Below are 26980 nucleotides of genomic sequence, written 5' to 3'. Positions count from 1 at the left end.
TTGCCAGGGTTGCCATTCGTACGATAATTATCATACATGTACGATTATTTTGGGTCCGGTACGATGTACGATACATACCTCTGGTATATACAATGTATGTGTGTGTGTTTGATTAAACAATTATACTAAATTACCTTGAAATAAACTATATATGTTACTCCTTAATAATCATGTTGAAAGAGTGTACGATAATTTTGATTTAAAAAACGATAACTTTAAGGTTCATGTATGATAATCCAGTGGAAATAATCTTGTAACACTGCGGGCTGCTGTGGTCTCCTCCCGGTGACACTTGAAAGGTAAGAAATGTTACATATTTATATATAAATTTGCCATTTTACACTAGATAATTCTTTAATGGTTGACTTATTAACTGGACTAAAGTGCTTATTGTCATAGATAAGAAATAATAAGTCTATAGAGGCTTATAACCTATTTTTCTTGCAATGAGTTGGCGCTTTGATAAGGTTCACGTGTGAAATTTCCCAACAAATACGTCTGGAATATTTTCCTTCGAGAAATTGTCCTTATTCTATGTAATATCTTGGTTGAAAGTGTGTCACATTTATGTATTATGTATTTATGTATTACTGCAATACGTTGAAAGATGCTGTGACTATCTGTGGCCAGATGGCACCGTAAACAGTAGGGCATAAAAGTCTGGTGTATATTTGATAGTTTAATTTCTAGCCAATATATATTATACTTTAATATCTAGGCAAATACATTGACTATATATTTTTCTTATTCGTTATCTTGTGTTTTATCCATTTTTAATCATGGTTATTTAAGCAAAGTCTCCGTATATGTTTTCCTACCAATTTTAAGAATTTAGATATACCCTAATGTGAAACCAGAGTTTTTTTGGGGGGGAAACTTAGAAATAGTGTGATTTGCAGCAATTGAAATGATCCAAAATGCATAATAAACACAAGATAACCTTTTGGGGATCCTTAGTAGTTCGGTAGGACAGATTGGAGGGAGCCTTTGTAGTTCGATCGGACAGACTTATTTTCAAATAAAAACCCTGCCTAACCTAAGGTTCCCTACCCAACCTAGGTGCCATATCCCCACCTACTTACAAACTGGGGATGGATCCTACGCCCAGTTGGAACTACCCCCTTTTAGACTACCATAATTGGTTAACCCTGTCCCAACAAACTACATTCGTCTTTCCTCATATGGTGTTTGGTCTGGTATGGCTTGCTTCACTCCCTAAATTATATAGCGAACAGTATTATTATAATTCTGATTATTACAACATTTTCTAATATAAACACTCACTTCTGGGAAAACTCCCGTCTTCTTCAAAATGACCTCTATTCCCGTTGTAAATCAATAGTGAGGCATATCCTAACATATCCGCTGGCTATAGTTTAAGGTTATGAACTTCAATGAGATGTTTTTACAGTTTAGTTGATATACATATATGCAAGTTGTAATGCCCCAGCCGCAAAGGCAAAGCATCGACCTGGACCATTAGTTGTACTGGGAAAAATATAAATTTGAACATGGGTGCGTAAATTTACCGTAATTTAATTAAGTTTCGCTAGAAATTAATTTGTTGTATATTAACCCATGTATGGTTAATTGTTTGTTGCCAATTTGGTATTTTATTCTTCAAAACTGCTGAATAGTTGCATTTTTCAAATTTATGCACAGTACATAGCTCTCATATTTTTGTTTGCAGTACTGCCATTTGGCTCTTGTGTTGGGCGGAGGGATTCGCCTTTCCATCGGCAACTCCTTAGCCATCATCTTTATTCTAATTCTTTTATTTTCTTCTCGGTTGATATTTAGGAGAGGGCTGCATGTAGATATCTGTGATATTCAATGTATTTTTACTAGAATGTGTAGGAATGTATGTAAATAGTGGTATAAGAGTAAAATAATTTAGTGAAATTCAATAACAGTCGAAATATTGACCATCAAACTCGCGCTACTCTTGTCTTCATCCCAGAATTTTTCTAAGTCTGTTGTTATTGTTGACAGAGTCTTGTTTTTAGCTCAAATGAGCCCTGTAACTACTATAATCCGCAGAGAAACTAGTCCACTATAAAGTCTTACACGTTTGGTTCCGAAAATTACTGTTGCCTTAAAAGGGGGGGGAAGGAAACACACGCACCCCCTCCTTTGGCATAGATAAGGGTACAGGGCCCTAGGTTAGGTTAAGTGGTTGTATTAGGTTCGGTAGTGCCCCGAAAATCACTTTTCTCCTCCTACCCCCACCCAAAAATCCCCCTTCCCACTGGGGTCCCCCATAATTGTAGTAGTTTATGCGTACATTTTGTGTGTAAGAGTAAGTCTTAGTTTCTTTTTTATTCATTTCCGCATGTTTCTATGCGATATGCAACACCAATCTGGTCGTTTTTTGTCGTTAATATTTGAAAAACGGGTGCGGCCTTCTCCTTGACTTTTACCTCCTCTTTTTTTCCACATCTTATATCTATATTCTTTTCTTTTTTTATTGCTTCTTTCTTAAACAGAATGTTAACTATGACCTTTTTATTTTTCTCTTCATATGGCTGCTGTAATTCTTTTATTTTCTTTCACTCATCGCTGAGGTCTGGACAGTAAAGAATAAAATGGGCGAGGTCTTTTGGTACAGAGAAAAGAAGTTTTTTCCCTAGGTTACATAACCCTGCAATAAACTACAATATAACCGGTCTTTTGTCTCTGCACCACACAGCTTACATTTTACAATTCCTCCAAATTCATGTATTTTCCTATCATTTAGTCTATCATTTAGCTCTATATATGATAACTGAATCTGGTTTATTGTCATATAAGATTTCTTTAAATTTAGTAATTGTATTTGAAATGCACTCCGTTCACTATGCAGCAAAGCTCAAATGCACTCCGTTCACTATGCAGCAAAGCTCAAATGCACTCCGTTCACTATGCAGCAAAGCTCAAATGCACTCCGTTCACTATGCAGCAAAGTTCAAATGCACTCCGTTCACTATGCAGCAAAGCTATTGTTGTTGTTCTCCATCTTCTTCCCCACTGCTATCCCTACATTAATGGGTCGGTTGCCTGAAGTGCCGTCTCCAATGTTTTCAAAGGCATCCCCTTCCACCAAACCTCCTTTCCATATCCTCCTTCACCTTATCTCGCCATCGGATTCTCTGCCTCCCTCTCCTCTCTGTCTTAAAGCAAAGCTGTTGTTGCTCAACTAAACAAAAATATGATTATATTCAGCACATCCATGTACTACTTTCCTGATCAAAGGAGCAAGGAAATAATGTTTATTTGCAAGTGAAGTAAGCCACAACAGAACAAAGACCATTTGAGGGACGTGATATAAATTGCTGTTATTTATCTGGTTGAAATTTCCTGCCAATTACATAAACCATATAATTTTCCGAGTGGGTAGTCGGTGCTTTTTAGAATTTCTGATCGTTACAATTGCTACAGATTACACCTCAATTTCCAATGGGGATTCCCATAATTGTTTTTATAACTTGGGTAGGAAAGCTAAGTTTTCGTGTTGATTTATGCCATTGTAACCATTCAAAATGCCTATAAGCACCAGTAACACATCTTATATCCACCAAGTAGGACATGGCAACTTATTTCCTGCTAAAGAGACAGGACAACTTTTCCAAAACGTTCAACTTACTTCCTTCAAAAAGATACATGGCAACGTATTTTGTCCAAAAAAGACATGGCAAGTAGTTTGCATAAATTAATATCAAAGCAAAACTGTTTCGAACATCTGGAGCTTGTATTAGAATGGTCAGAGTAGATATTGTGGTAAGAGATTAGAGAAGAAAAAGTCATGTGACAATAAAAAATATCTTTGATTGGAGATTGCAGATGGGTACTTCTGCAATACTAATAATATAGAAAAAATAAATAAGGCTGGACAGGAGCACCTACTGTTATGAATTTCATAAACTTATCGTAAGCTTATGTAGTGGGATTAGGTCGAAATAAAATTTAGTTGATTATGAAATGGTGGATCGAAAAAGTGAATTTCTAACTAAAGGTATGGAGCTCAAAATAGTTCTTCGAAGAGATCTACAGTATTATGTCATTTTGGAGGTCCTAACTAGTATTGTTCTATAGTTACATAGTCTGTATTTTCATGCTATTGCTAATTTAATTCGATTTTTATTTATTTACAGGCTGTTGAGTAGTTTTGAGAAACACCAGCTGCCACAATGACGTCCCGGTTCTTTATGTCCGACTCCGAGTCGGAGTCTGAATCAAGTGAGGAGGAGGTAGTTAAAGAGCCAACAGGCATCTCGGCTGCTGCTTATGCGGTGAGTATTTTTGCTTTAAATTTTTTAGTTCTTTTAATTTTTATATTGACTTTTACCCTTTTACCCCCAGGCTATTTGGAACTTTCCAACCCTTAACCCCCAGGGGTTATTTTTTTTCAAGCACATTATGCAGTATATATTTTTCAAATTGCTCTAACAGCCTTAATTTTCATCATAGAAGAGGTACGGTTGGTCTCGTTCTCTTGGTAAATGCCTGAAGTTTCTCAAAAAATTATCAAAAATATGAAAAAAAAACGTAAATACCAGTTTTTGCAAGGACGTACTGGTAAGTCCATGGGGTAAAGGGATGAGTTTTGTGAAACGTACCAGTACGTCCTTTGGGGGTAAAAGGGTTAACCTGTGATAACTATATGCTTCAAATTTAATCGTCGTCATCTCCTACGCCTATTGACACAAAGGGCCTCGGTTAGATTTCTCCAGTTGTCTCTATCTTGAGCTTTTAATTCAATACTGTACTCCATTCATCATCTTCTACTTCATCATAGTCCTCAGCCATGTAGGCCTGGGTCTTCAAACTCTTCTAGTGATAAATTAAGAGGTATTTTGTTTCTGTATTGACAGTTCAGCGAAGATGAAGAGGACACCAAACGTGTGGTCCGATCAGCAAAGGAAAAGCGATATGAAGAACTGAAAAATATCATTAAGAAGTTGAAAAACAACAAAAGAAGCAAGGACATGTCTGCGTGTTTTACAAGTACGTGATTGTTTTTGTAATTTTCTCGAATTGTAAGAAGTTTTGTAGTGATCTCGACTAAAGTGAGTTCTTTTTAGTGAGGCAGATTTACACCGACTCGCAGGGATGCCGTTTTAGCTCGGAAAAGTTTCCTGATCTCTGATTGGTTGGACAAGATAATTCTAACCAATCGGATAGCGGGAAACTTTTTCGAGTTAAAGGGCACTGCTGCAAGTCGATGCAAATACGCCTCATAAAAAAAAATTGAGTATAGTTGTAAGAAGTCTTGTATTAATAAACTAATTTTAAAAAGAAATACTTTTTTGTTCTGGGGCATTTTGTTTAATACTTTCATTTTTTATTTGTAAGTAGTGCTTTTGTGTGAATTCAGTCTAGTATTTATAAAGATGTATTCAAAGGAAATGACAATATACAGTACAGTATAGTATATTGAGAGACTATGGGTATGTAATATTAATTGCATTTAATTGTGATGGATATCTGAACTGTATTTGTATTTTTATAAAGCGACTTTTTATTGTTTAAATATCTTTGGATTGAAACTGGGATTTAGATTTTGTTTTTTATTTACATTGAGCAACAATTTAGGAAGTACCGCAGTGTTGCCACATGTGGGGATTTATCCCTAGATTTGGGGATTTTTGGGTATCTGATGGGGATATTCTGTACAGATTTCTATGAAGACGAGTAAACCTTTATATTGTTGCAATAAGTTTATTTGCACTTATATGAAGTATAGTGAATAGTTTATATAGTAACATAGCCTTCATGATCAGAAGGAAATATATTTGTGGAAATGGGGATTTTTGTGTTGTTTTGGGTTTTTTTTCATTGAGATTTGGGGATTTTTAGACTAACCCATCTGGCAACACTGAAGTACCGATAAGTATGAGGTAACAATATAGATTAATGCGTCATTAATTCTGCGATTTCTCAAATTTCGGAAGCTTCATAAACCATTATCTATAACTGGAAAAAATAATTTTTTATGTAAGAAAAATAATAGTTTAGAAAAACCCAAATATAGATAATACTGTTCAGTACTATATTAGCAACATGTTAAAAGATTGAAAAAAAATTTAGTCAATAATGTTGTGGCAAATTCCCCCAATTAATTAATTAGTTTTTTTTTTTTTTTTTTTTTTGTGCTCATCAAAGTTGAATATATATGTGATTTAGTTATAAAGAAGTTATTTAAAGAAATTTGGTCTTAAAGATTGGTATTGCTGGAGGCCATATGTAAATCTTTATCATTTCTAATAATTTCATTGGCTTCATTTCAGGTTTTGAGGAACTGACTCGAGCGTATGCTAAAGCTTTGCCTGTGGTGCAGAAAGAGGAAGGTGGGAAAACTCCCCGTTTCTATGCCCGTTGTCTCGCCGAGCTAGATGACTTTATCAAGGGATCATGGGAGGACAAGGCTGGAAGGTGAGCTGGGAATTGGCGGGAGGAATGTCGCCTTTTAGGGATTAATACTTGTTTGAAAAATTTATAATCACAAGGTTCTGTTTATTTTTCTGTAAGCACTGTGGTACTTCAACTATAATGTACAGTTTATAGGTATTGTGTATGGATGATAATGATAAAACGTTAAAAAAGTCTGCTGATTAATAACGACATTATTTATGAGAGATATGATGGGGAAAGTGAATGTAGTAGTAGTTGTTGGACTAATAATGGGAGTATGACAGCTCCAGTGCTAAAGTTGGTCAGGGACTGAGTTTTATTTGGTCGCCAATATACCCATAAGGGAAGGCATCATACATAGTGGCTGAGAATAAGATCAACAAGATTATTAATTTAACGTGTGTCGCTACCTAGAATTATCAAAACAGACAATTATAATACTCAACTTGGCAGCAAGGATCTCCAAAATGTCTGACATCTTCAAAAACACTGAAACACAAAGCTGTGAAAACAACACGTCTGAATCTCACTGGTGCTAGAAAGGAATGGGGGAAGAAGCTTGGGAAGTGGTAGGGGTGGGGGGAGGGTTGTCGTAGTAGAGGGCAGTAGTTGGATGTAGAACGGCATCTCGTAGTATCGGGGGATGTTGAGGAAGGAGAGGACTAACTGGTGAGGGACCTCTGGTCGTGGTTCTAACACGCCCCAGTTACTATACCGACACTCAATTAGAGTGAGCTAGCTGGGTTTATTCCTGGCATTCCATGCAACTTTTTTCTCTGGTATATTTAGCAGTATTTATACCTTAGAAATGGTGCTATAAGGAGCATTTCACGGAGCGACACAGGTTTCTCGCCCAGAAAGATTTTTCCTTCGTCAGAATCCCTTTAATGGGCTTGTAATGCTAAATTTTTCTTATGAGGTATTAGCAGAAATAGATAGTACCCAGTTGTAAAAGAGGTTGAAATTCTTAAGATGGCACATTTATAGGGTAGCTTAATTGAATGTTGTGAAATTGTAAGTTCATAACTTTGGTCATGTCCAAAAGAAGTAGGTAAGAATCAGAATATGGGGATCAAGTAATAGAGGCGGCGATTCATATTTTTTCTTTTGTGCTTAGCGGATATTCACAAGCATACGCCGCTATGTCACATATTACAAAATCTACAAGTGCAGTACTTTTATGGTTAAACCTTTTGAATAAAATATTACTTGTTACAAATTCAGTAGGTATTTTACTTGTTACAGATATATAACTATTTTAATATCTTTCCCTTCCTATTGTCAGAAAGAGCATGTCCAAGAATAATGCCAGAGGATTAACGTCCCTTCGTCAGAAATACAGGAAGTACGCTCGAGATTTCGAGGCAGATTTAGCCCTCTTCCGCGAGAATCCAGATGCCCCGGATTCGGACGCGGAAAATGAAGTTGCGTATCAAGATGATGATGATGATTCTGACAACAACATGGATGCAGAAACTTTCACGAAAGAGTCCTCTATTCCAAGGTAAATAGATCAAGGACTTTTTTTTCCCGCAAGGTAAATAGATGCAATGTCAAGGACTTTTTTCCCGCAAGGTAAATAGATGCAATGTCGAGGACTTTTTTTTCCTGCAAGGTAAATAGATGCAATGTTAAGGACTTTTTTCCTGCAAGGTAAATAGATGTAATGTCAAGGACTTTTTTTTTCCCCGCAAGGTAAATAGATGCAATGTCAAGGACTTTTTTTTCCCGCAAGGTAAATAGATGCAATGTCGAGGACTTTTTTTCCCGCAAGGTAAATAGATGCAATGTCAAGGACTTTTCTTTCCCACAAGGTAAATAGATGCAATGTCAAGGACTTTTTTTCCCGCAAGGTAAATAGATGCAATGTCAAGGACTTTTTTTCCCCGCAAGGTAAATAGATCAAATGTCAAGGACTTTTTTCCCTGCAAGGTAAATAGATGCAATGTCAAGGACTTTTTTCACGCAAGGTAAATAGATGCAATGTCAAGGACTTTTTTCCCGCAAGGTAAATAGATGCAATGTCAAGGACTTTTTTTTCCCCGCAAGGTAAATAGATGCAATGTCAAGGACTTTTTTTTCCCGCAAGGTAAATAGATCCAATGAAAAGGACTTTTTTTCCTGCGCATTGATTAAAGCATTTTCTAATGTGTGTTGTGATGTTATATATATTATAGGAAATTTCTGCATCTGGTTTTTCTTTGAAATATAAATTCCCTGTCGCAGGCAACTTTTGTCATTTTCAATATTTGTTGGGGGAAAATTAGCAACATATTTACACGGACTCAAATATTTCTAAACGTGTTTTAGATATTTTTTTTTATAACTATATATCTTTTCAGTTTATATTTTCTGTTAATATATATTAATATTTCCAATCACAAACAAAAATTATACACAAAAGAAGCAATATACTATAATAAATATGTGGACTTTTTTTCATGTTTTTGATGTAATATACTAGAATAAAACGTAGGTCCTCCCTAATATAATTGTGTTTACTTTGGTGGCTGTTGTATCACAAATTATTTTATTATCATCATCATCTCCTATGCCTATTGACGCAAAGGGCCTCGGTTAGATTTCGCCACGCCCGTCTTCCTTTAGCTTTTAATTCAATACTTCTTCATTCATCATCTACTTTGTGCTTTATAGTCCTAAGCCATGTAGGCCTGGGTATTCCAATTCTTCTAGTGCCTTGTGGAGCCCAGTTAAATTTTATTGTCATGATATTAAAATTAATGTGTTTTATACATACATACATATACCATGGCACTTCCCCCAATTTTGGGGGGTAGCCGACATCAACTATGTGTTTTATACTAACTTTTATTTGTCTATTTGCTTGTTTTTATTTACTCTTTATATTTATTTTAGGCCTGTGAGAAAAATGGAAAAGGGCCCAGTTGTAGATGACGATTCGAGTGATGGTGACAGTATTGATTGGGGCAACGAAACTGATGAAACAACTTCCTCATCGGACGAAGGTGGAGGATACACAACTCTGAGGTAAGTCAGTTTTTAACAATAAATACGTTTCTTTTAACTAAGTATTTCATTCAGTTATTTATCCAACAGGCCACTCTTCTTTAGAGGTGGGATGCGTATGATTAGCAAGTCAGACATATAGGTTACAGCTATTAATTGATTTGTGCTAATTGATTTTTAATGGAAAGTAGTTTGAATACAGCGAATATAATAATTTCAATAGCATATGCTAGATTTTGTAACCTTGAAGCTAGATTTTGTAACCTTGAAGCTAGATTTTTTAACCTTAAAGCTAGATTTTTTTAACCTTAAAGCTAGATTTTTTAACCTTAAAGCTAGATTTTTTTAACCTTAAAGCTAGATTTTTTTTAACCTTAAAGCTAGATTTTTTTAACCTTAAAGCTAGATTTTTTAACCTTAAAGCTAGATTTTTTTAACCTTAAAGCTAGATTTTTTAACCTTAAAGCTAGATTTTTTTAACCTTAAAGCTAGATTTTTTAACCTTGAAGCTAGATTTTTAAGCTTAAAGCTAGATTTTTAACCTTTAAGCTAGATTTTTTAACCTTAAAGCTAGATTTTTTTTAACCTTAAAGCTAGATTTTTTTTAACCTTAAAGCTAGATTTTTTTTAACCTTAAAGCTAGATTTTTTTTAACCTTAAAGCTAGATTTTTTTTAACCTTAAAGCTAGATTTTTTTTAACCTTAAAGCTAGATTTTTTTTAACCTTAAAGCTAGATTTTTTTTAACCTTAAAGCTAGATTTTTTTAACCTTAAAGCTAGATTTTTTAAACTTAGTGTTATTGGCAAGGAAATTAAACCCGTTTTTCATCGCATCATTTGCATATTTTTTTTATTTTGGTTATTTTAGTATACTATATCTTTTAAATTTCATATATTATAATTAAATTTTCAAATTTTAAGCCCATTTAAGAAACTCTGGACTTGTTGCCAATTACAATGAGGAGTGTGGTAGAAGTAAGTTGATATTAATTTTAATCCATTTTAGGGAGAAGTTCTTGAAGAAGGTTCCAGAGAAAGATGACGATGCTGGCGGAAGAAAGAAAAAACGTCTACCCAAAGAAATGAAACTCGAGAAAGACGAAGAGACGGATGATGAGGATGACGGGGGATGGCAAAAAGTGAAGAAGGGGTCGTCTCTGCCTATGGTAACGATTCGCTTGACTGATTGCGTTATTAAGATGGATATGAAAGTAACGATTCCCTTGACTGAATGCGTTGTTAAGATAAATATGAAAGCAACGATTCCCTTGACTGAATGCAATATTAAGATGAATATGAAAGTAACGATTCCCTTGACTGAATGCGTTATTAAGATGAATGTGAAAGAAACGATTTCCCTTGACTGAATGCGTTATCAAGATGAATATGAAAGTAACGATTCCCTTGACTGAATGCATTATTAAGATGAATATGAAAGTAACGATTCCCTTGACTGAATGTGTTATCAAGATGAATATGAAAGTAACGATTCCCTTGACTGAATGCGTTAAGATGAATATGAAAGTAACGATTCCCTTGACTGAATGCATTATTAAGATGAATATGAAAGTAACGATTCCCTTGACTGAATGTGTTATCAAGATGAATATGAAAGTAACGATTCCCTTGACTGAATGCGTTAAGATGAATATGAAAGTAACGATTCCCTTGACTGAATGCATTATTAAGATGAATATGAAAGTAACGATTCCCTTGACTGAATGTGTTATCAAGATGAATATGAAAGTAACGATTCCCTTGACTGAATGCGTTAAGATGAATATGAAAATGATCCCCTTGACTGAATGCGCTATCAAGATGAATATGAAAGTAACGATTCCCTTGACTGAATGCATTATCAAGATATGAAACTGATTGAAAATCAGCATGTTAAACTGATTTCTTTAATGTGTTACAATAGAAGTCATCGGTATTCATTTTAATCCTTTATTTTGCAGGAGAAACCGAAGATGTTCGGTAAAGATGACGAGATTACTGTCAGTTCTGTTCACAAGAAGTTGAATGAAATCATGGCTGCCAGAGGCAAGAAGGGTACAGATCGCAAGGAGCAGATCGAGCTGCTTCACGAGCTGTTGAACGTTGCTCGGGAAAACAATCTGGGACCGGCCATTTATGTGAAAGTGCAGTTCAACATCATCATGTCCATCTATGATTACAATCCCTCTGTATCGGATCCTATGAAAGTAGAATTCTGGGAAAAGGTATGGTGTTCTGACATGGAATTCTGTTTAGTTTTGAAGTTGAAAGGCGGTACTGGGCGTGAATGTATATCTCTTGCTTGAGGGTACACTCGGGCACACTATTCTATCTTATTTCTCTTCCTCTTGTTTTGTTAAAATTCTTATAGTTTATGTAGGAGATATTTATTTTAATGTTGTTACTGTTTTTAGAATATTTTATTTTCCTTTTTTCCTTCTCTCACTGGGCTATTTTCCCTTGGGCTTATAGCATCCTGCTTTTCCAACTAGGGTTGTAGCTTAGCAAGTAATAATCATAATAATAGTAGAGTCAACTTTTTTTGAATGATTCTTTCCCATATATTGTAATGGGTGAATATGTTAAGTTTCTGTTCTGTATATTAAATATATTTTACTCTAGTAAAAAAGATTTTAGACATTGAATAGGCATGTACGACAATTGCTGTAATTTTCAATATTCTAAAATATCCAAGCGTAAGAAATTACCACAGTAGTTGACTTGAATCACGTACTGTTACTATTTTGTTAATTGTGAAATTAGCAGCAATAATTTCTTGTCCCGGTGCACTATGTTAGAGCAAACAGGTATTTGCACACTCAGTGGTACTTTCCAACTAATTTAAAAAAAAAAGAAAAACCTTATATGGTAATGTACGGAAGATTGCAAGAATTTTTACTTTTCCACATTTAGATTGTCATCATTCTCTTTGGTTCAAAGCCTGATTTAACCCTTTTACCCCCAGGCTATTTGGAACTTTCCAACCTTTAACCCCCAGGCGGTTTTTTTCTCAAACATTTTGCAATACATATTTTTTAAATTGCTCTAACAGCCTTAATTTTCATCATAGAGAGGTCAGGTTGGTCACATTCTTTTGGAAGATGCCTGAAGTTTCTCATAAAGTTATCAAAAATATGCATAAACAAATGTAAATAGCAGTTTTTTGCAAGGACATACCAGTACGTCCATGGGTTTAAAAGGATGAGTTTTGTGAAATGTACCAGTACTTCCATTGGGGGTAAAAGGATTAATAGCGAGATGAATCATATAAGTTTCTTGATATCATAAACTAATTGTATATTGGAAGCAAGATACCTATTACTAAGTCAACTTTGCTTATGATTTTATAGGGTTTTGTATTTGATTCAATGCCATAGTTACCTTAGTCTTAATTTATATGAAAAATTCGGAAAGCTTTGGAATGACTACATATATTTTTCTTTTGTTTTTCCTTTAAGGTTTTGTTGAAGATTGACGAGCTGCTGGACATGCTTATAGCGGAACCCGAGTTGAATATTGGCGAACACATAACTGAAGAACTTGAGAGCTTGGAAAAGCCCCCATACAATGTCCGTGGATGCGTTCTCACCATAGTTGACCGCATGGATGAGGAATTCATCAAGTTATTGAAGGTACAGTGTTTTATGTGTATTTGTTTCTTGAATTGTGACTGCTTTAATGGTCTCACTTATGGTTCATAACCTATAAAGATGTAGTTATTTGGCTCATCTGTCATGTAAAAGTAATTTGTGTATTTGTTTCTTGAATTGTGACTGCTTTAAGGGTCTCACTTATGTTTTATAACCTATAAAGATGTAGTCATTTGGCTCATCAGTCATGTAAAAGTAATTCTAATGGTAAAATTGTATTGCATTTTTTGCTGGAATAATTTAATTTTTGGTAGATGAAGTCCACGACGTACTGTAGATGTATAGATTCTCAGTACTCAGGAACCTTTGTACCTATAATGTATACTGTATTATCATGTAAGCCAGAGAGACATTAGAAATTTAATAAATTTATGATATCCAACTGAATATACTGTACATGTACCGTATCTGTTTGATATCTTTTCTATTGGTTTATATTTTTCAGAATTATAATGTAGCTTCAGCTGACTGAATTTTGAAATATTATGAAATATTATTCCAGGCTTGTGATGCTCACAGTAATGAGTACATCGTACGGCTTAGGGACGAGATTCGTGTTTGTGCTATAATCGACAAACTTTTGAAGTACGAAGAAGAAAATGGAATGCCCTCCGACATCTGCAGGATATACCTCCGCAAAATTGAACATCTTTATTACAAGTACGAGCCTCGAGCTGCTAAACAGGCTATGGTATGTGATCTTACTTTTTCATCTCCTTGACTTGTATACAGTAGATATTTATGAGTAATAGTTGAAAGAAGAATACAATGTTTTTTTGAGTGTGTGAAAGGATGAGGCTTAACATTGTTTTTGAACTGCCAGTTTTAATCGAAATAGCGGTTCACATAAAAAATTTGAGAATATATTGAGTAATTTTGGGTATTTTGAATGTTAAGTTTTAAATAAGTGTAAAGGATCATGATTGTTAGGTATGGTACTCTTGCATTATTGTATAGGATCCTCATACATAAGTCTTCTATGGTTAGCATTATCATCCCCCAAGAAGAATTTATTTTGTGGTGTAACTCCTGTATTATTATGATGTCAACTAAACTTTCGTTCTACTGACAAAATAATGAAGTCAATGTTAAACTGATATATCCTGGGAACTCCTAGTTTATTGAGGTCATTTTGTAACAGTTTTTAAAAAGTTCTGTAACGTTTTCAGGGGGAACTTCCTGTAACTGAAGATACCAGCCTCTGTGAGATGGACAAGCTCTGCAAGTACATCTATGTGCGAGATAACACGGATCGTCTTCGCACCAGGGCTGTTTTGTGCCACATCTACCACATGTCCCTTCACGACAAGTGGTATGAAGCCCGCGACCTTATGCTCATGGCACATTTGCAGGTTAGTAATCATATATACCTGTGTTCTAGAAGTATTGATTGTACCGTTATCCTAGTTGGAAAAGAAGGATGCTATAAGCCAAAGCTCTGCTGGAGTGATTTTGTCTTGCTGGGTGTCACTGGCCTAAATTCTCTCTGCTTGATTGGCTACTGGACATATAGGTTGTAATAATGTCATAGATAATTGTCACAATTTTCATTCCTTGTGTCTGGTTACTTTGTTATTGAAGAAGTTACTATTGCAGTGCTTACATTATTATTACTATTACTTGCTAAGCTACAACCCTAGTTGGAAAAGCAGGATGCGATAAGCTCAGGGAATCCAACAGGGAAAATAGCCTGGTGAGGAAAGGAAACAAGGGAAAATCAAATATTTTAAGACGACTACTACTTCTTTGTGTGCATCTTTTCCCACTTCTATGTGGGTCGATGTTTCTGGCCAGCGTTCTCCATCTACCTCTGTCCCACACTTCATCACCGGTTAAACTATAAAAATGAAAAAAAAAACAAAAAAAACAAGAAGTTATTAACGTGTTGCTTACGTTACTAGAAGTTGATTAAGATGTCTTAGTGTTGTAAAATGTCCCCTTCTACTCTATTTCAGTAGTAAGAATTGTGTAACTCTTCATTTATTGATGATATGCCTCCCAAGATTGGTGTTGTTAAGTCTTGTATGTTATATAAAGGTATTTCAGTTGAAGTTTCAACTAAAAATCTCCATTTTCAAGTGAAACCAGCGGTTTCCTATCATAAATGTAATTTCTGAATACTAGTACATTTTATCTTGTACAGGTACAGTATCTATGAAGTTAATTTTTTGCTTTTTGTCATTGTTAGTAATTTATTTGCATTTACTTTCAGGAAACTATTCAGCACTCTGACTTGCCAACACAGATTTTATACAATCGTACGATGGTGCAGTTGGGGCTGTGCGCTTTCCGTCATGGCAACATAAAGGAATCTCACAATGCGTTGCTTGATATACAATCCGGCGGTAGGGCCAAGGAACTTTTGGCCCAAGGTCTTCTACCACAGGTTTGTTCAGTACTATTAGGATTTAGTTTTTGTGATATCCTTGCAACGTTTACAAAATAGGTTTAAAAATAATCTTTCTTGTACTCTAAATTCATAATGATTTTTACCATATTTAATATTTTTTCAATTTATATTCAAAATCATATTATTTGATTGTTATTGAATGACATGTTCTTTATTGTTCATATAGCGTCAACATGAGCGAACCACTGAACAGGAGAAGCAAGAAAAACAACGACAAATTCCTTTCCATCAGCATATTAATTTGGAGGTACAGTATTCTCTTCAGTGTTGTATATGTTTTGAAGTTTCAACCTATTTGTTTTAAAGAAATTCTGTCATTAGAATTGTACATTCGATCCCAATAAAGATCAGTTTTAATATACACTACAATATCTTTAACTGATATGTAGTAACTTTCTAATTTTTTCATTCTTAGACTTGTTGAATCTAATCATACTTTCAGTGCAATACTATTATTATTAATGCTAGCTATGCTACATCCCTAGTTGTAAAAACAGGATTTTATAAGACCAAGGGCTCCAATGGGGAAAAAATAGCCCTGTGAGGAAAGGAAATAAACAAGAGTTTTGTGACGCAGTTCTGGTAGGCCCTGCTGCTTCCTCCGGTGCCTTGGATGACCGCGGAGGTAGCAGCAGTAGGAGATTCAGCATTATGAAGCTTCATCTGTGGTGGATAACGGGGGAGGATGGGCTGTGGCACCCTAGCATTACCAGCCGAACTCGGTTGAGTCGCTTGTCAGGCTGGGAGGAACGTAGAGAGGAGAGCCCTCCTTTTTTTGTTTCATTTGTTTGATGTCGGTTACCCCCCAAAATTGGGGGAAGTGCCTTGGTATATGTATGTACTGTATATGTTTTGAAATGAAGAAATTTTTATTTTCCAGATGTTGGAGTGTGTATATCTTGTGTCAGCCATGCTTATTGAAATTCCTTACATGGCTGCTCACGAGTTCGATGCTCGTCGGCGTATGATTTCGAAGTCCTTCCACCACCAACTGAAGAACTCCGAGAGGCAGTCGTTGGTCGGTCCACCGGAGAGTATGAGGGAGCATGTAGTTGCAGCTTCAAAGGCAATGAGGAATGGTAATTGGAAGCAATGTAGGTATGTAAATTGTATTTTCATATAATATTTATTAATAGTGATGAGTAAGTTTTATTGGATTATAATTTTTTTATTGATTTCAACTCTTTCCCTTACGTATTCTTCCTTAAATTTTATGGACAGAAATATCACTGCAAAGTGTTTCTTTTAAAGCAAATATGCTTTTGAGTTAATGTATTTCAAATTAACCTTGTTCTACTAGCTCAGGATAACTCTTGAATAAGAAAATAAATGAAAGTTGAAAGAATTTTATAAGTTTGGTACTCTATTTCAATTCTACTTAAATGAACAAAAGCTTCCTATTTTTAATGAACGTAATGAAAACTAAGATTATTTCATCGAGAGTTTTACAACAATAACATTTTTGTTTATTATGCTGATGGTAATAGGTCTTGTAGCAAACTACTAAGCATTTCAGACCCTGTGTTCTACTGTTTTTCGCAAATATCTTCCATACAAACAACGGGATCTATGTAACATTTTGGCACAGCTTCTTTGACACAGTCCGCTAATTTATGACACTACACTGCGATGCCAATGGCATAAATTAGCGGACTGTGTCAAAGAAGCTGTGCCAAAATATCACACTGATCCCATTGTTTGTATAGAAGATATTTGCGAAAAACGGTATAACACGCGTCTGAAATGCATAGTAGTCTGAGGAAAGCACATTTACGACAACATACGTTGATAAATCGAGTGTTTCTTTCGCAGGAATCTCCTCCTTAATGACAAAATGAATGGCAAAGTTTGGGACTTGTTCCACGAAGCAGACCGTGTACGGAAGATGCTGGGTCTGAAGATTCAAGAAGAGTCTCTCCGAACTTATCTCTTCACTTACTCTCACGTTTACGATTCAATTTCTCTCATCAAATTATCAGAGATGTTTGAGCTGCCTCATAGCACAGTTCATGCTATTATCAGCAAGATGATCATTAATGAAGAAATTATGGTAAGGCTAACGGCAGAGTTTGACTTTATTGATAATATTCAGTGTTAATTATTTATGACCTGTACTTAACCCTTTCACCCCCAAAGGACGTACCGGTACTTTCTTGCAAAACACTGTTATTTACCTGTTTTTGCATATTTTTGATAATTTTATGAGAAACTTCAGGCATTTTCCAAAAGAATGAGACCATCCTGACCTCTTTATGATAAAAATTAAGCCTGTTAATGCAATTTAAAAAAAAAAATATATAGCAAAAATTTAACCTTACCTTAGAGGTAAAAGGGTTAAATGTATGAAGGTTTAGTTGAAGAAGTGTCTTATTTTTTTTTTTATCCCAATTAGGCCTCTCTGGATGAGCCAACTTCCTGCCTTGTTATGCATCGCACAGAACCATCATCTCTTCAGTCCCTTTCTCTTCAGCTGGCTGATAAACTGTACAACCTGGTTGAAAACAACGAACGTATTCTTGACCAGAAGCCCTTTTTCACCCGCGGCATGCAGGTAACGGTGCTAGGATTTGTTTGTAATTTCTTTCTCACAAGTCTTATTATTTACAGTTTAAGCTAAGGTACAACCCTAGTTGGAACAGCAGAATATTATAAGCCCAGGGGCTCCAACAGGGAAAAATAGCCCATTGGGGAAAGGAAACAAGGGAATAGATAAACTACAAGAGAAGTAATGAAAAATCAAAATAGAATGTTTTAAGAGCAGTAACAACATTAAGTTAGATTAGTTTGTTAATTTGAACTGGTTGTATTTATTAAAATGCTAAGGAAATACCATGGTGCCAGTAAATGCCTAAACAAAACTACTAGGTACTGAAGTGACAGGTTGCAGATATGATGAAATTGAATGTTGATGCCTATTAGTATTGTGATGCGTGCACCAGACTTGCCATATATAACGTATCCAATTAAACTTATCATTTTGAAGATGTGATGTACCCTATTTTTCTTTCCAAGTACAAGTATGTTTGTTTTTAAAATTTCAATTATCAGTACTCAAGATTTTTGGTACTTGGAGAAAATCCTGGTACAGCATTTGCTCTTTATGTACTCAGAAACATCTTCATTTACAAGTGAAATATTCCTTAGAAGGCTTGAATGTAAGTTTTGAATACAATATTGTAGGTTGTATTATCTTGTATCTATAAGGAAATTTTTTTCTTTTATCATTTTATCCAGTCATTGACAAGAGAATTAAATCCTGTTTTCTGTCTATTACAGGGTGGTGGGTACCGTGATCGCCGTGAAAAGGGAAATTGGGGCGACCGTCGCGACCGCAGGGATAACCAAGACCACCGTGGACGCCGAGACAGAGACTAAGTTTACTTGTGAACAAAGGTAAGGACTGAATAGATCCAAGTTTGTACCAGTTGTAGTGTTTGGTAGGATATTTTCGGTTCTTGGTATTATTTATAGATGATTGTTGGTTAAAAATTCATGTTAAGAGAAACCTTATGATAAATAAGGATTATGAAAAAAGTATAAATTACAAAATTCTGTTGTTTTGGTATCTGTTGTGGATGGTACCTGGAGATAATCAGTTGAGCTTTAGTCTTTGTTAAGAATTATATCTTTTTAGTCAAGAAGTTCCCCATCTCTTAATGTTCAGACCTAAGTACAAACTCGTTCCGTGGTTAAGCTTATTTCTCTGTGTAATTTGAGACGAAGAAATAGATAAATGAGATCTTTGAAGGACAGAAATTGGAGGATGGTAACGTGATAGAGGGACCAATAGAGAAGACAGCAGATAATGTTATACTCAGGAAGATAATACACCAAAGTACTAGGTCCTTCCAGAATAACAAGTTACCTAGTGAAAGCAGGAAGAAAGCCTGCCATCCATGAGCTCCAGAATATATGAATAGCATATAGTAAAGGTTTAAAGGCCTCTCATGAATGGCAGAGGCAAGGTACAGTGACGTTGCCCTAACAAGCAGGACTAATACCCTAGAGACTTGACCATATATACATATGATGTAGCGTCCAAGCCCCTTCTCCACTCAAGCTGGGACCAAGGAGGGCCAGGAAATGGCTGCTGATAACAGCAGATAGACCTGTAGAGTTTACCAAACCCTTCATCCTTAGCTCACAAGGATGGTGAGGTTGCAGCTACCAAAGGAACTAAGGAGTTTTTGTGGGACTTGAACCCCAGTCTGGCAACACCAGTCAGGGACATAACCACATAAGCCAACCCACAACCTGATTAAAGGAACAGGTAGATCTGGGAATAGGAAAAAGAACCTTATGTTCTTTTAGTATGAAGGGAATGGGGATGCAATGTAATGTTAATTATACAGAAAATGAGGCTGAGTTAGCAATGAAAATTAAAGAAAATGCTGAGGAAAATGATCAAATTGGTGATTGTAAGATCAATAACAGGAGCAGTTGTCATAATAAGATCACTACAGGAAGAGTGACACACAAAGAGTAAGAGGTTGTACCGCATTTTTAAAATTTAGAAAAGCCTTTCGTAAAAGTATTTGGAAAAATGGAAATTAGTTTGTTGTAAAAAATTAATTTAAACAATTATTCTTACAAAAACATGACAGTGAAATTGGAGGTGGAACAGATTGGAAATTGAACATTTATGAACCATATAATTTTTCAAATTTCCCCCAGAAACCAATGATAATTGAGTATCAGGCAATCTCTAATTGATAATACCTCTACAGCATTGTTGTATGGACAGTGGCATAATGTCGGCCTGAACAAAATATTGTACAATAAGTTTTCGCTTACTTCTCGGCCAGTGTATATATTTAAAACGTTACCTTTACTATTTTATCTTGATTGGTGTTCTTTTGGTTTTATATACTCTTATCAATTGACCAAAGGACTTGAGTTTAGTGGTTCTATTTTTGTTATTATTATTATTACCTGCTAAGCTAAAACTCTTGTTGGAAAAGCAGGATGCTATAAGCCAAAGGGCTCCAACAGGGAAAATAGCCCAGTGAGGAAAGGAAACAAGGAAAAACAAAAATTGAAGAAGAGTAACAACATTAAAATAAATATCTCCTATATAAACTATAAAAACTTTAACAAAACAAGAGGAAGAGAAACAAGACAGAACAATGTGCAAGAGTGTACTCTCAAGCAAGAGATCTCTAACCCAAGACACTGGAAGACCATGGTACAGACTCTATGGCACTACCCAAGACTAGAGAACAATGCTTTGATTTTGGAGTATCCTTCTCTTAGAAGAGCTGCTGACCATAGCTAAAGAGTCTCTTCTACCCTTAACAAGAGGAAAGTGGCAAAAGTGGCCACTTTTGCTCAAGTTGAAAAGAAAAGTGAAAACTGGTATTGAATTAAGGAAAGAAAAAGTGCTAATTTAGTGTTGTATAGATTCCAACAGTATGGTATACCCAAATTAACAATTAACACAAATCTGAAAAATCTAAAGAGGCCATAAAGGGAGCTGATGTTGTCAAAGGAGTGGCATTGTTATCAACCAAAGTTTTGGCAATCTAGTGGTCAATTGTTTATTTTGATTCAGTGGGGACCCTCGAAGAATGTGTTCCTGCGTTTGTGGTGTTGCCCCACATAGTCATTCAGGGTTAGTGGCTAATCCCCATTTCTGGCGATTATCTCCAATTCTTTAATCCTTGCTCTGCCTTGAAGTTACCCAGTCCTTCCTTGTGAGGGTTCTGTTGGGCAGGCCTTCGTTTGGGCTGGGCAACCTAGTCGGAGGGCTATCGGTCATTTTCCTGCCACTATCTAGACAGTGAGCAGCTGTGATTGGTTCTATCCCATCCACTGTTTTGATGCTTTTGCTGGATTTCAGCTGTCACATTGCACAAATACCTGCTCTTATGGCAATAATATGATTGAATAAAAATTGTTTTCTTGTTGCTGTTTTATAGAGGATTTTTACCTAGGGCTTAAAGTTTAGTAGAACAGAACTTCTTCTAAGAACCACAGTATTACAAATTTAAAGATTTTTCGTATTACTTCATTATAAGTAAGATCTTTTTTGTTTTGAAAGGTTTTTGATGTTTCTGCTGCAGCTGTAAAGGTTAGTTCTTTTTTGATGAATTTTTTTTTCTCATGCAGGTCAGAGCACTTGACGGTTAAAAGATGGAAAACTAGAGAGGAACTCCTTTGGGTAGTGCTGCTGTCCTTACCAATCACCTTTCCTTCGAGCCTAAGTAAAGGTGTTTTGGGGCCCATTCACCTTCTGGAAATTTGACATTCTCAGTGTCTAATTGCCTACCAAGTTGTGCTTCATTTTAAGTGAGACTTAAAGTTGGACATTACTATTTAGCATAACTACATGTTCCTTTCTCATATTGCAAGTATTTATAAGTCTGAATACTAAAAGTAGACAGACAAACATGGTTCTTGGCATCTGCTTGTACATTGCTCCAACACTTATAATAGCTAATGCTGTTTTTATATGGAGGGAACGTTTGAAGTCACAAGTGCTCGGCAGAATGAGAAGTACATTTTCAGTTTGCTATTCTTATTGGTCACTTTGTGCCAAGTACAATTAAGAAAGTAATAGATGCTAGGCACAGCTAATTGAAAAACTGTTTTTATCTAAATCTTTAAAAACATGAGACTTCTCAGACATGAGTTTATCATTTATTTTTGAAGTGAATGGGCCCCAAAAATTAATTATGGATTTGGTAAAGTAAGTGATAGAGGTTTTATACACTTAATTCGGTATTGATTATACATCATAATATCAGCTGTTACATCTGATATAAATTACAGTAAAGGTGGTAAATGGAGTTGCTGTTTCTTTTTCCTTTTATTAAGTTAATTATAAATTCTTTGTTATACTAGCTGCTTGTACAGTGTCTTTGAATTGTGGAAGGAAAACGGTTTGTTGTCCCATAGAAACTATCAGAACTTGCGTCCAGTTGTAATTTTTTGCTTATGTGAAAGGTTTCAAGAGAATGTTATGTTATTGATCAGTAAATTTTTTTTGATTAGAAGGAAGATTAGAAAAGGTAATAGAAATTTTCCTTAGAGAAGGTTTAGGCATCTGTTCGTCAACTGGGAGCAAAGTTTGACTGTATTCAAATGAGTGAGGGCCGCATAATGATACACATATGCAATAATTATTACTTGCCTAATATATTCTTATTTTTTTTTGTAGCAATTCTTCCTTGTTTTATGTCTTATTTTGAAAGTTTATATAAATCTGACATATCTTTCATTATTTCCAAATGATGATAATGTTGATTACTGGTATAAATAGTTTCAGTAACCTAGACAGCCTTAGGGGCCGCAGCACAAGAAGCCGCGGGCCGCAGGTTGCCCATGCCTGCTTTAGAGGAATGAAATATGATAGATTGTACTCCCAAGTTTTATAAACTAGACTGATATATGGAGGCAGGTTAAAAATGGTCAGTCAAGCCATGGATATGATGGTGTAAAAGTTTATTTGTGGCAGAAAGAGGAGGGATTCTGTGTTACTGTATTATTTTCACTATTATCATCATCATCCTTAGAAGTCACATTTTTTGAGTAATTGTGTGAGACTGAAAGATTTGCTTTTAAGTAACAGATGAAAATAGAAATTTACAGAATGAACCAACTCAGTAGAAAGAGACTGTAGGGAATGATTGGAAACTAAGGCATAAAGCAGTATAGTTGATACCATGGGTTGCTGCAAACCGTTCAAGGAGAATCAAGTTATGTGTGCCTCTCCTATGGAAGGCCCCAGTTTTCAAGAGGAGAGTTATACTATCCACAAGAAACCTGTATAAGCGAGCCAGTTGAATAAGAAAAAGGTTCTATACTTTAAAAGAATATAGAAGAAAAGTGAAGCTCTTCCGTATTTTAGTTTTCCTCCGTAAACTAAAGGCACTTTGTAAATAACCTTGGTACAGTCATCGACAGAAGAGGATCCATCTTGTTGGATAGTCAAATAGATGAAATGGTCAAACAAAGATTGCAGGTAAAATGAAGTTAAATGTTTTTTGTTAATAGATTCTTAAGTGAAAATAAGGCAACTTATTAAATTTGTATGATATTTAGATATTTGTCATGCTTCCTTTCTTGTATATGATTTGGATTTAAAGCTAATGAGAATATGAAAGAGATTTGCATTTTAAAAGTTGGTGACGAGGAAATTTTATTTCAGTTGGATCCTTTGAGAAAGTATATGATGGTGGTGTTCCAGAACCCTTGACTTGATGCTCTAATGTTATTTAAAAAGGTAAGGTTTTAATTTACCAAAGTGTCCTATATAATCTTGAAGCATATTTTGGTCTAAAAAAAATAAGAATTTTAGGAAAAAACTCATTTAGAAGTAGTACATACTTAGTTATTTAATGTTATTTTCATCAACTGTTTTAAATTTTGCCTCTAGAATAACCAAATTTTTATTGACAAAAACTATTTTTTCCAATCTTGATTCATGTTGGTTACTGATTATAGTTAATTTTCAAGTTGAACAATCATAATTTCTTTAAGTATATTTAAAGATTTATAACTGAATTCGAAAGTTTTAAGTGATGAGTTAGGGTTAGAACTTATTATTATTATTATTATTATTATTATTATTATTATTATTATTTGCTAAGCTACAACCCTAGTTGGAAAAGCAGGATGCTATAAGCCCAAAGGCTCCAACAGGGAAAATAGCCCACTGAGGAAAGGAAAAAAGGATAAGTTCATGCCAAGGGTTGTGGTAGCCTATTGGAAAGGTCCCTGCCTGACAATCTGATGGACTGGGGTTAAAGACATGCGCAAGCTCGATAGTTTTTTGTATTGTCTGCAACCTCACCATCCTAGTAAAATAAGGTTGTGAGGCTTTGGCGAAGCTGTAGGTCTACCTGCTGAGTCATCAGCAGCCATTACCTGACTCTCCCTAGTCCTGGCTTGAGGGGAGAAGGGTTTTAGGCACTGAGCTTATATATATATGGTTGTTTCTAGGGCATTATCACTGCCCTTGCCGCTGCCATACGTGAGGGGCCTTTAAACCTTTTAACCCTTTTACCCCCAAAGGACGTACTGATACGTTTCACAAAAGCCATCCCTTTACCCCCATGGACGTACCGGTACGTCCTTGCAAAAAATTCTATAAATTTTTTTTTTTCACATTTTTGATAATTTTTTTGAGAAAATTCAGGCATTTTCCAAGAGAATGAGACCAACCTGACCTCTCTATGACAAAAATTAAGGCTGTTAGAGCAATTTAAAAAAAAATATACTGCAAAATGTGCTGGGAAAAAAATAACCCCCTGGGGGTTAAGGGTTGGAAATTTCCAAATAGCCTGGGAGTAAAAGGGTTTAATTAATATCAGAAAGAGGTAAATGTTAAGCTTTTTATTTCTGAATAAGGAATTAATTATATTTTATGTTACTTATGTAAAAAAAATATCTTATATTTTTAATAAATTGTCTTAGTTGTTATTACATGATGTTGACATACTTTCGTTCTACTGAATAAATGAAGTCATTTAAAATCTGATATAGTATTTGATTTTTAAATATTGTGTATCTTGGAAAAGTTTGTGAAATGTATTCCTGTTTCAGGTGAAGTCTAAAGCTGTAATTGTCAAGCCGATATCTTGTTCTGGTGATTGTTATTAAAAGGTATGTTTTAGATGTAGTAGTGAGGTATTTCACAAATATTTTGCTGATAATGTAAAAAATAATTATTAAATGATGCTACCTAATTTACTTTCGTTCTGCTGAAATTAATGAAGTCTTCTCATATCTGACATATAGTATTTCTAAATAACTTTTTGGAAAGTCTTAGTGAAATTAAAAAAAGATGGTTATTTCAGGTTGATGTCTGGTGTTATAATTTGGAAGTACACCTCAAGGCTAATCTGCAAATCTGAGGTTTAAAGGCATTAAAGGCCTTAATGGCAGAGGCAAGGGACAGTAACATTGCCCTGTCAAGCAGGACAATGCCCTAGAGACTGACTATGTATACATGTGATCAGCACCCAAGCCCCTTCTCCACCCAAGCTAGGACCAAGGAGAGCCAGGCAAATACTGCTGATGACTCGGCAAATAGACCTATAGGCTGCTCCAAACCCTCCATCCTTATCTCACAAGGATGGTGAGGTTGCAGCGATTGCAGAAACTATCTAGTTTTGAGCAAGACTCGAACCCCAGTCTGGCATTCACCAGCCAGGGACGTTACCACATCGGCCACCACAACCCTGGTATATTATTCAAAGAGGTAAGTTTTAATCTGTTTTTCAGTAATGAATTAATTTTTCCATATATTTTTATTGTGCTGAATATATAAAGATAATCAGCGTTCTTAACAAATGTGCTCAATTAGTATTACATGATGTTAACCCTTTTACCCCCAGGCTATTTGGAACTTTCCAACCATTTTTTTTTAAGCACATTATGCAATATATTTTTTAAATTCATCTAACAGCCTTAATTTTTGTCCTAGAGATGTCAGGTTGGTCCCATTCTCTTGGAAAATACCTGAAGTTTCTCATAAAGTTATCAAAAATATGCAAAAACAATGCAAATAGCAGTTTTTTGCATGGACGTACCAGTACGTCTATGGGGGTGAAGGGATGAGTTTTGTGAAACGTACCAGTACGACCATTGGGGGTAGAAGGGTTAACAAAGGTGCTCAATTACTATTACATGATGTTAACATACTTTCGTTCTGCTGAATAAATGAAGTCATTTTAAATCTGAGAGAATATTTCATTTGTGAATATATTATATCTTGCAGAGGTATTAATATACTTTTTTATTTCAGGCAAAGTCTCGTTTATAATTGGGAGGAGTATTATTGTGAAGCTGATGTTTTTTTTCTGATGGGAGGATGTTGAAAGGTAGGTTTTTAATGTAAAAGTATTACTGTATTATTATTATTATTATTATTATTATTATTATTATTATTATTAAATGCTAAGCTACAATCCTTGTTGGAAAAGCAGGATGCTATAAGCCCAGGGGCCCCAACAGGGAAAATAGCCCAGCGAAGAAAGGAAAATGAAATATTTTAAGTATAGTATAGTATAGTATAGTATAGTAATAACGTTAAAATAAATATTTTCTATAAAAACTATAAAAACTTTAACAAAACAAGAGGAAGAGAAACTAGATAGAATTGTGCTTGAGTGTACTCTCAAGCAAGAGAACTCTAACCCAAGACAGTGGAAGACCATGAATCTTTTTACCTCGTAAACATAATTTGTATATTTGCCTATTTGTTCCGACACGAATACTTTACCTCGAATTACTTCTTCGGAGGGTCCTTGACCTCTCTCAATCTCGACCAAGATTTCCCGCGCTACCCCCCCTATCTCGCTCCCGATAGTTCCTACCCCCGCCGCCAGGATAATTCCTGCGGCTCGGATTAGGGCAGGTCACTGCTTTTCCCGGTTCAGGATCTCATTAAGTCCTTGGTCGTGAGATGCGAAACATCTCACTCTCTCGCTTAAACTCTCGATCCTTTGGCGCGTTGTGATCCCACGTGTTCCCAGTGTACGGACTTGTTTTTTCTGCGATAGTGCGTTTTCGCAAAGTGTTCTCAGTCCGTTCCCCTTGT

General features: G+C 35.4%; 1 protein-coding gene across 1 annotated transcript; it reads left to right on the top strand.

Annotated features, from left to right (window-relative positions):
• Positions 1-197: 197 nt before the first annotated feature.
• Positions 198-22223, top strand: eIF3c (eukaryotic translation initiation factor 3 subunit c). Its single transcript, XM_068385927.1, has 18 exons — positions 198-299; positions 4131-4268; positions 4851-4983; positions 6267-6411; positions 7676-7894; positions 9268-9399; positions 10385-10544; positions 11337-11600; positions 12834-13007; positions 13528-13716; positions 14195-14377; positions 15238-15411; positions 15602-15682; positions 16316-16533; positions 17248-17485; positions 17828-17986; positions 18712-18828; positions 21544-22223. Exons 2-17 carry the CDS (start codon positions 4167-4169, stop codon positions 18808-18810), a joined length of 2670 nt encoding a protein of 889 aa, XP_068242028.1. The 5' UTR covers positions 198-299; positions 4131-4166; the 3' UTR covers positions 18811-18828; positions 21544-22223.
• Positions 22224-26980: the final 4757 nt, after the last annotated feature.

The sequence above is a fragment of the Palaemon carinicauda genome, chromosome 13 (genome assembly GCF_036898095.1).
Source record: "Palaemon carinicauda isolate YSFRI2023 chromosome 13, ASM3689809v2, whole genome shotgun sequence".
In the NCBI taxonomy this organism is placed as follows: Eukaryota; Metazoa; Arthropoda; class Malacostraca; order Decapoda; family Palaemonidae; genus Palaemon; species Palaemon carinicauda.
Note: the sequence above shows the minus strand (reverse complement) of the source record. Positions and strands in the feature narration are given on the sequence as shown.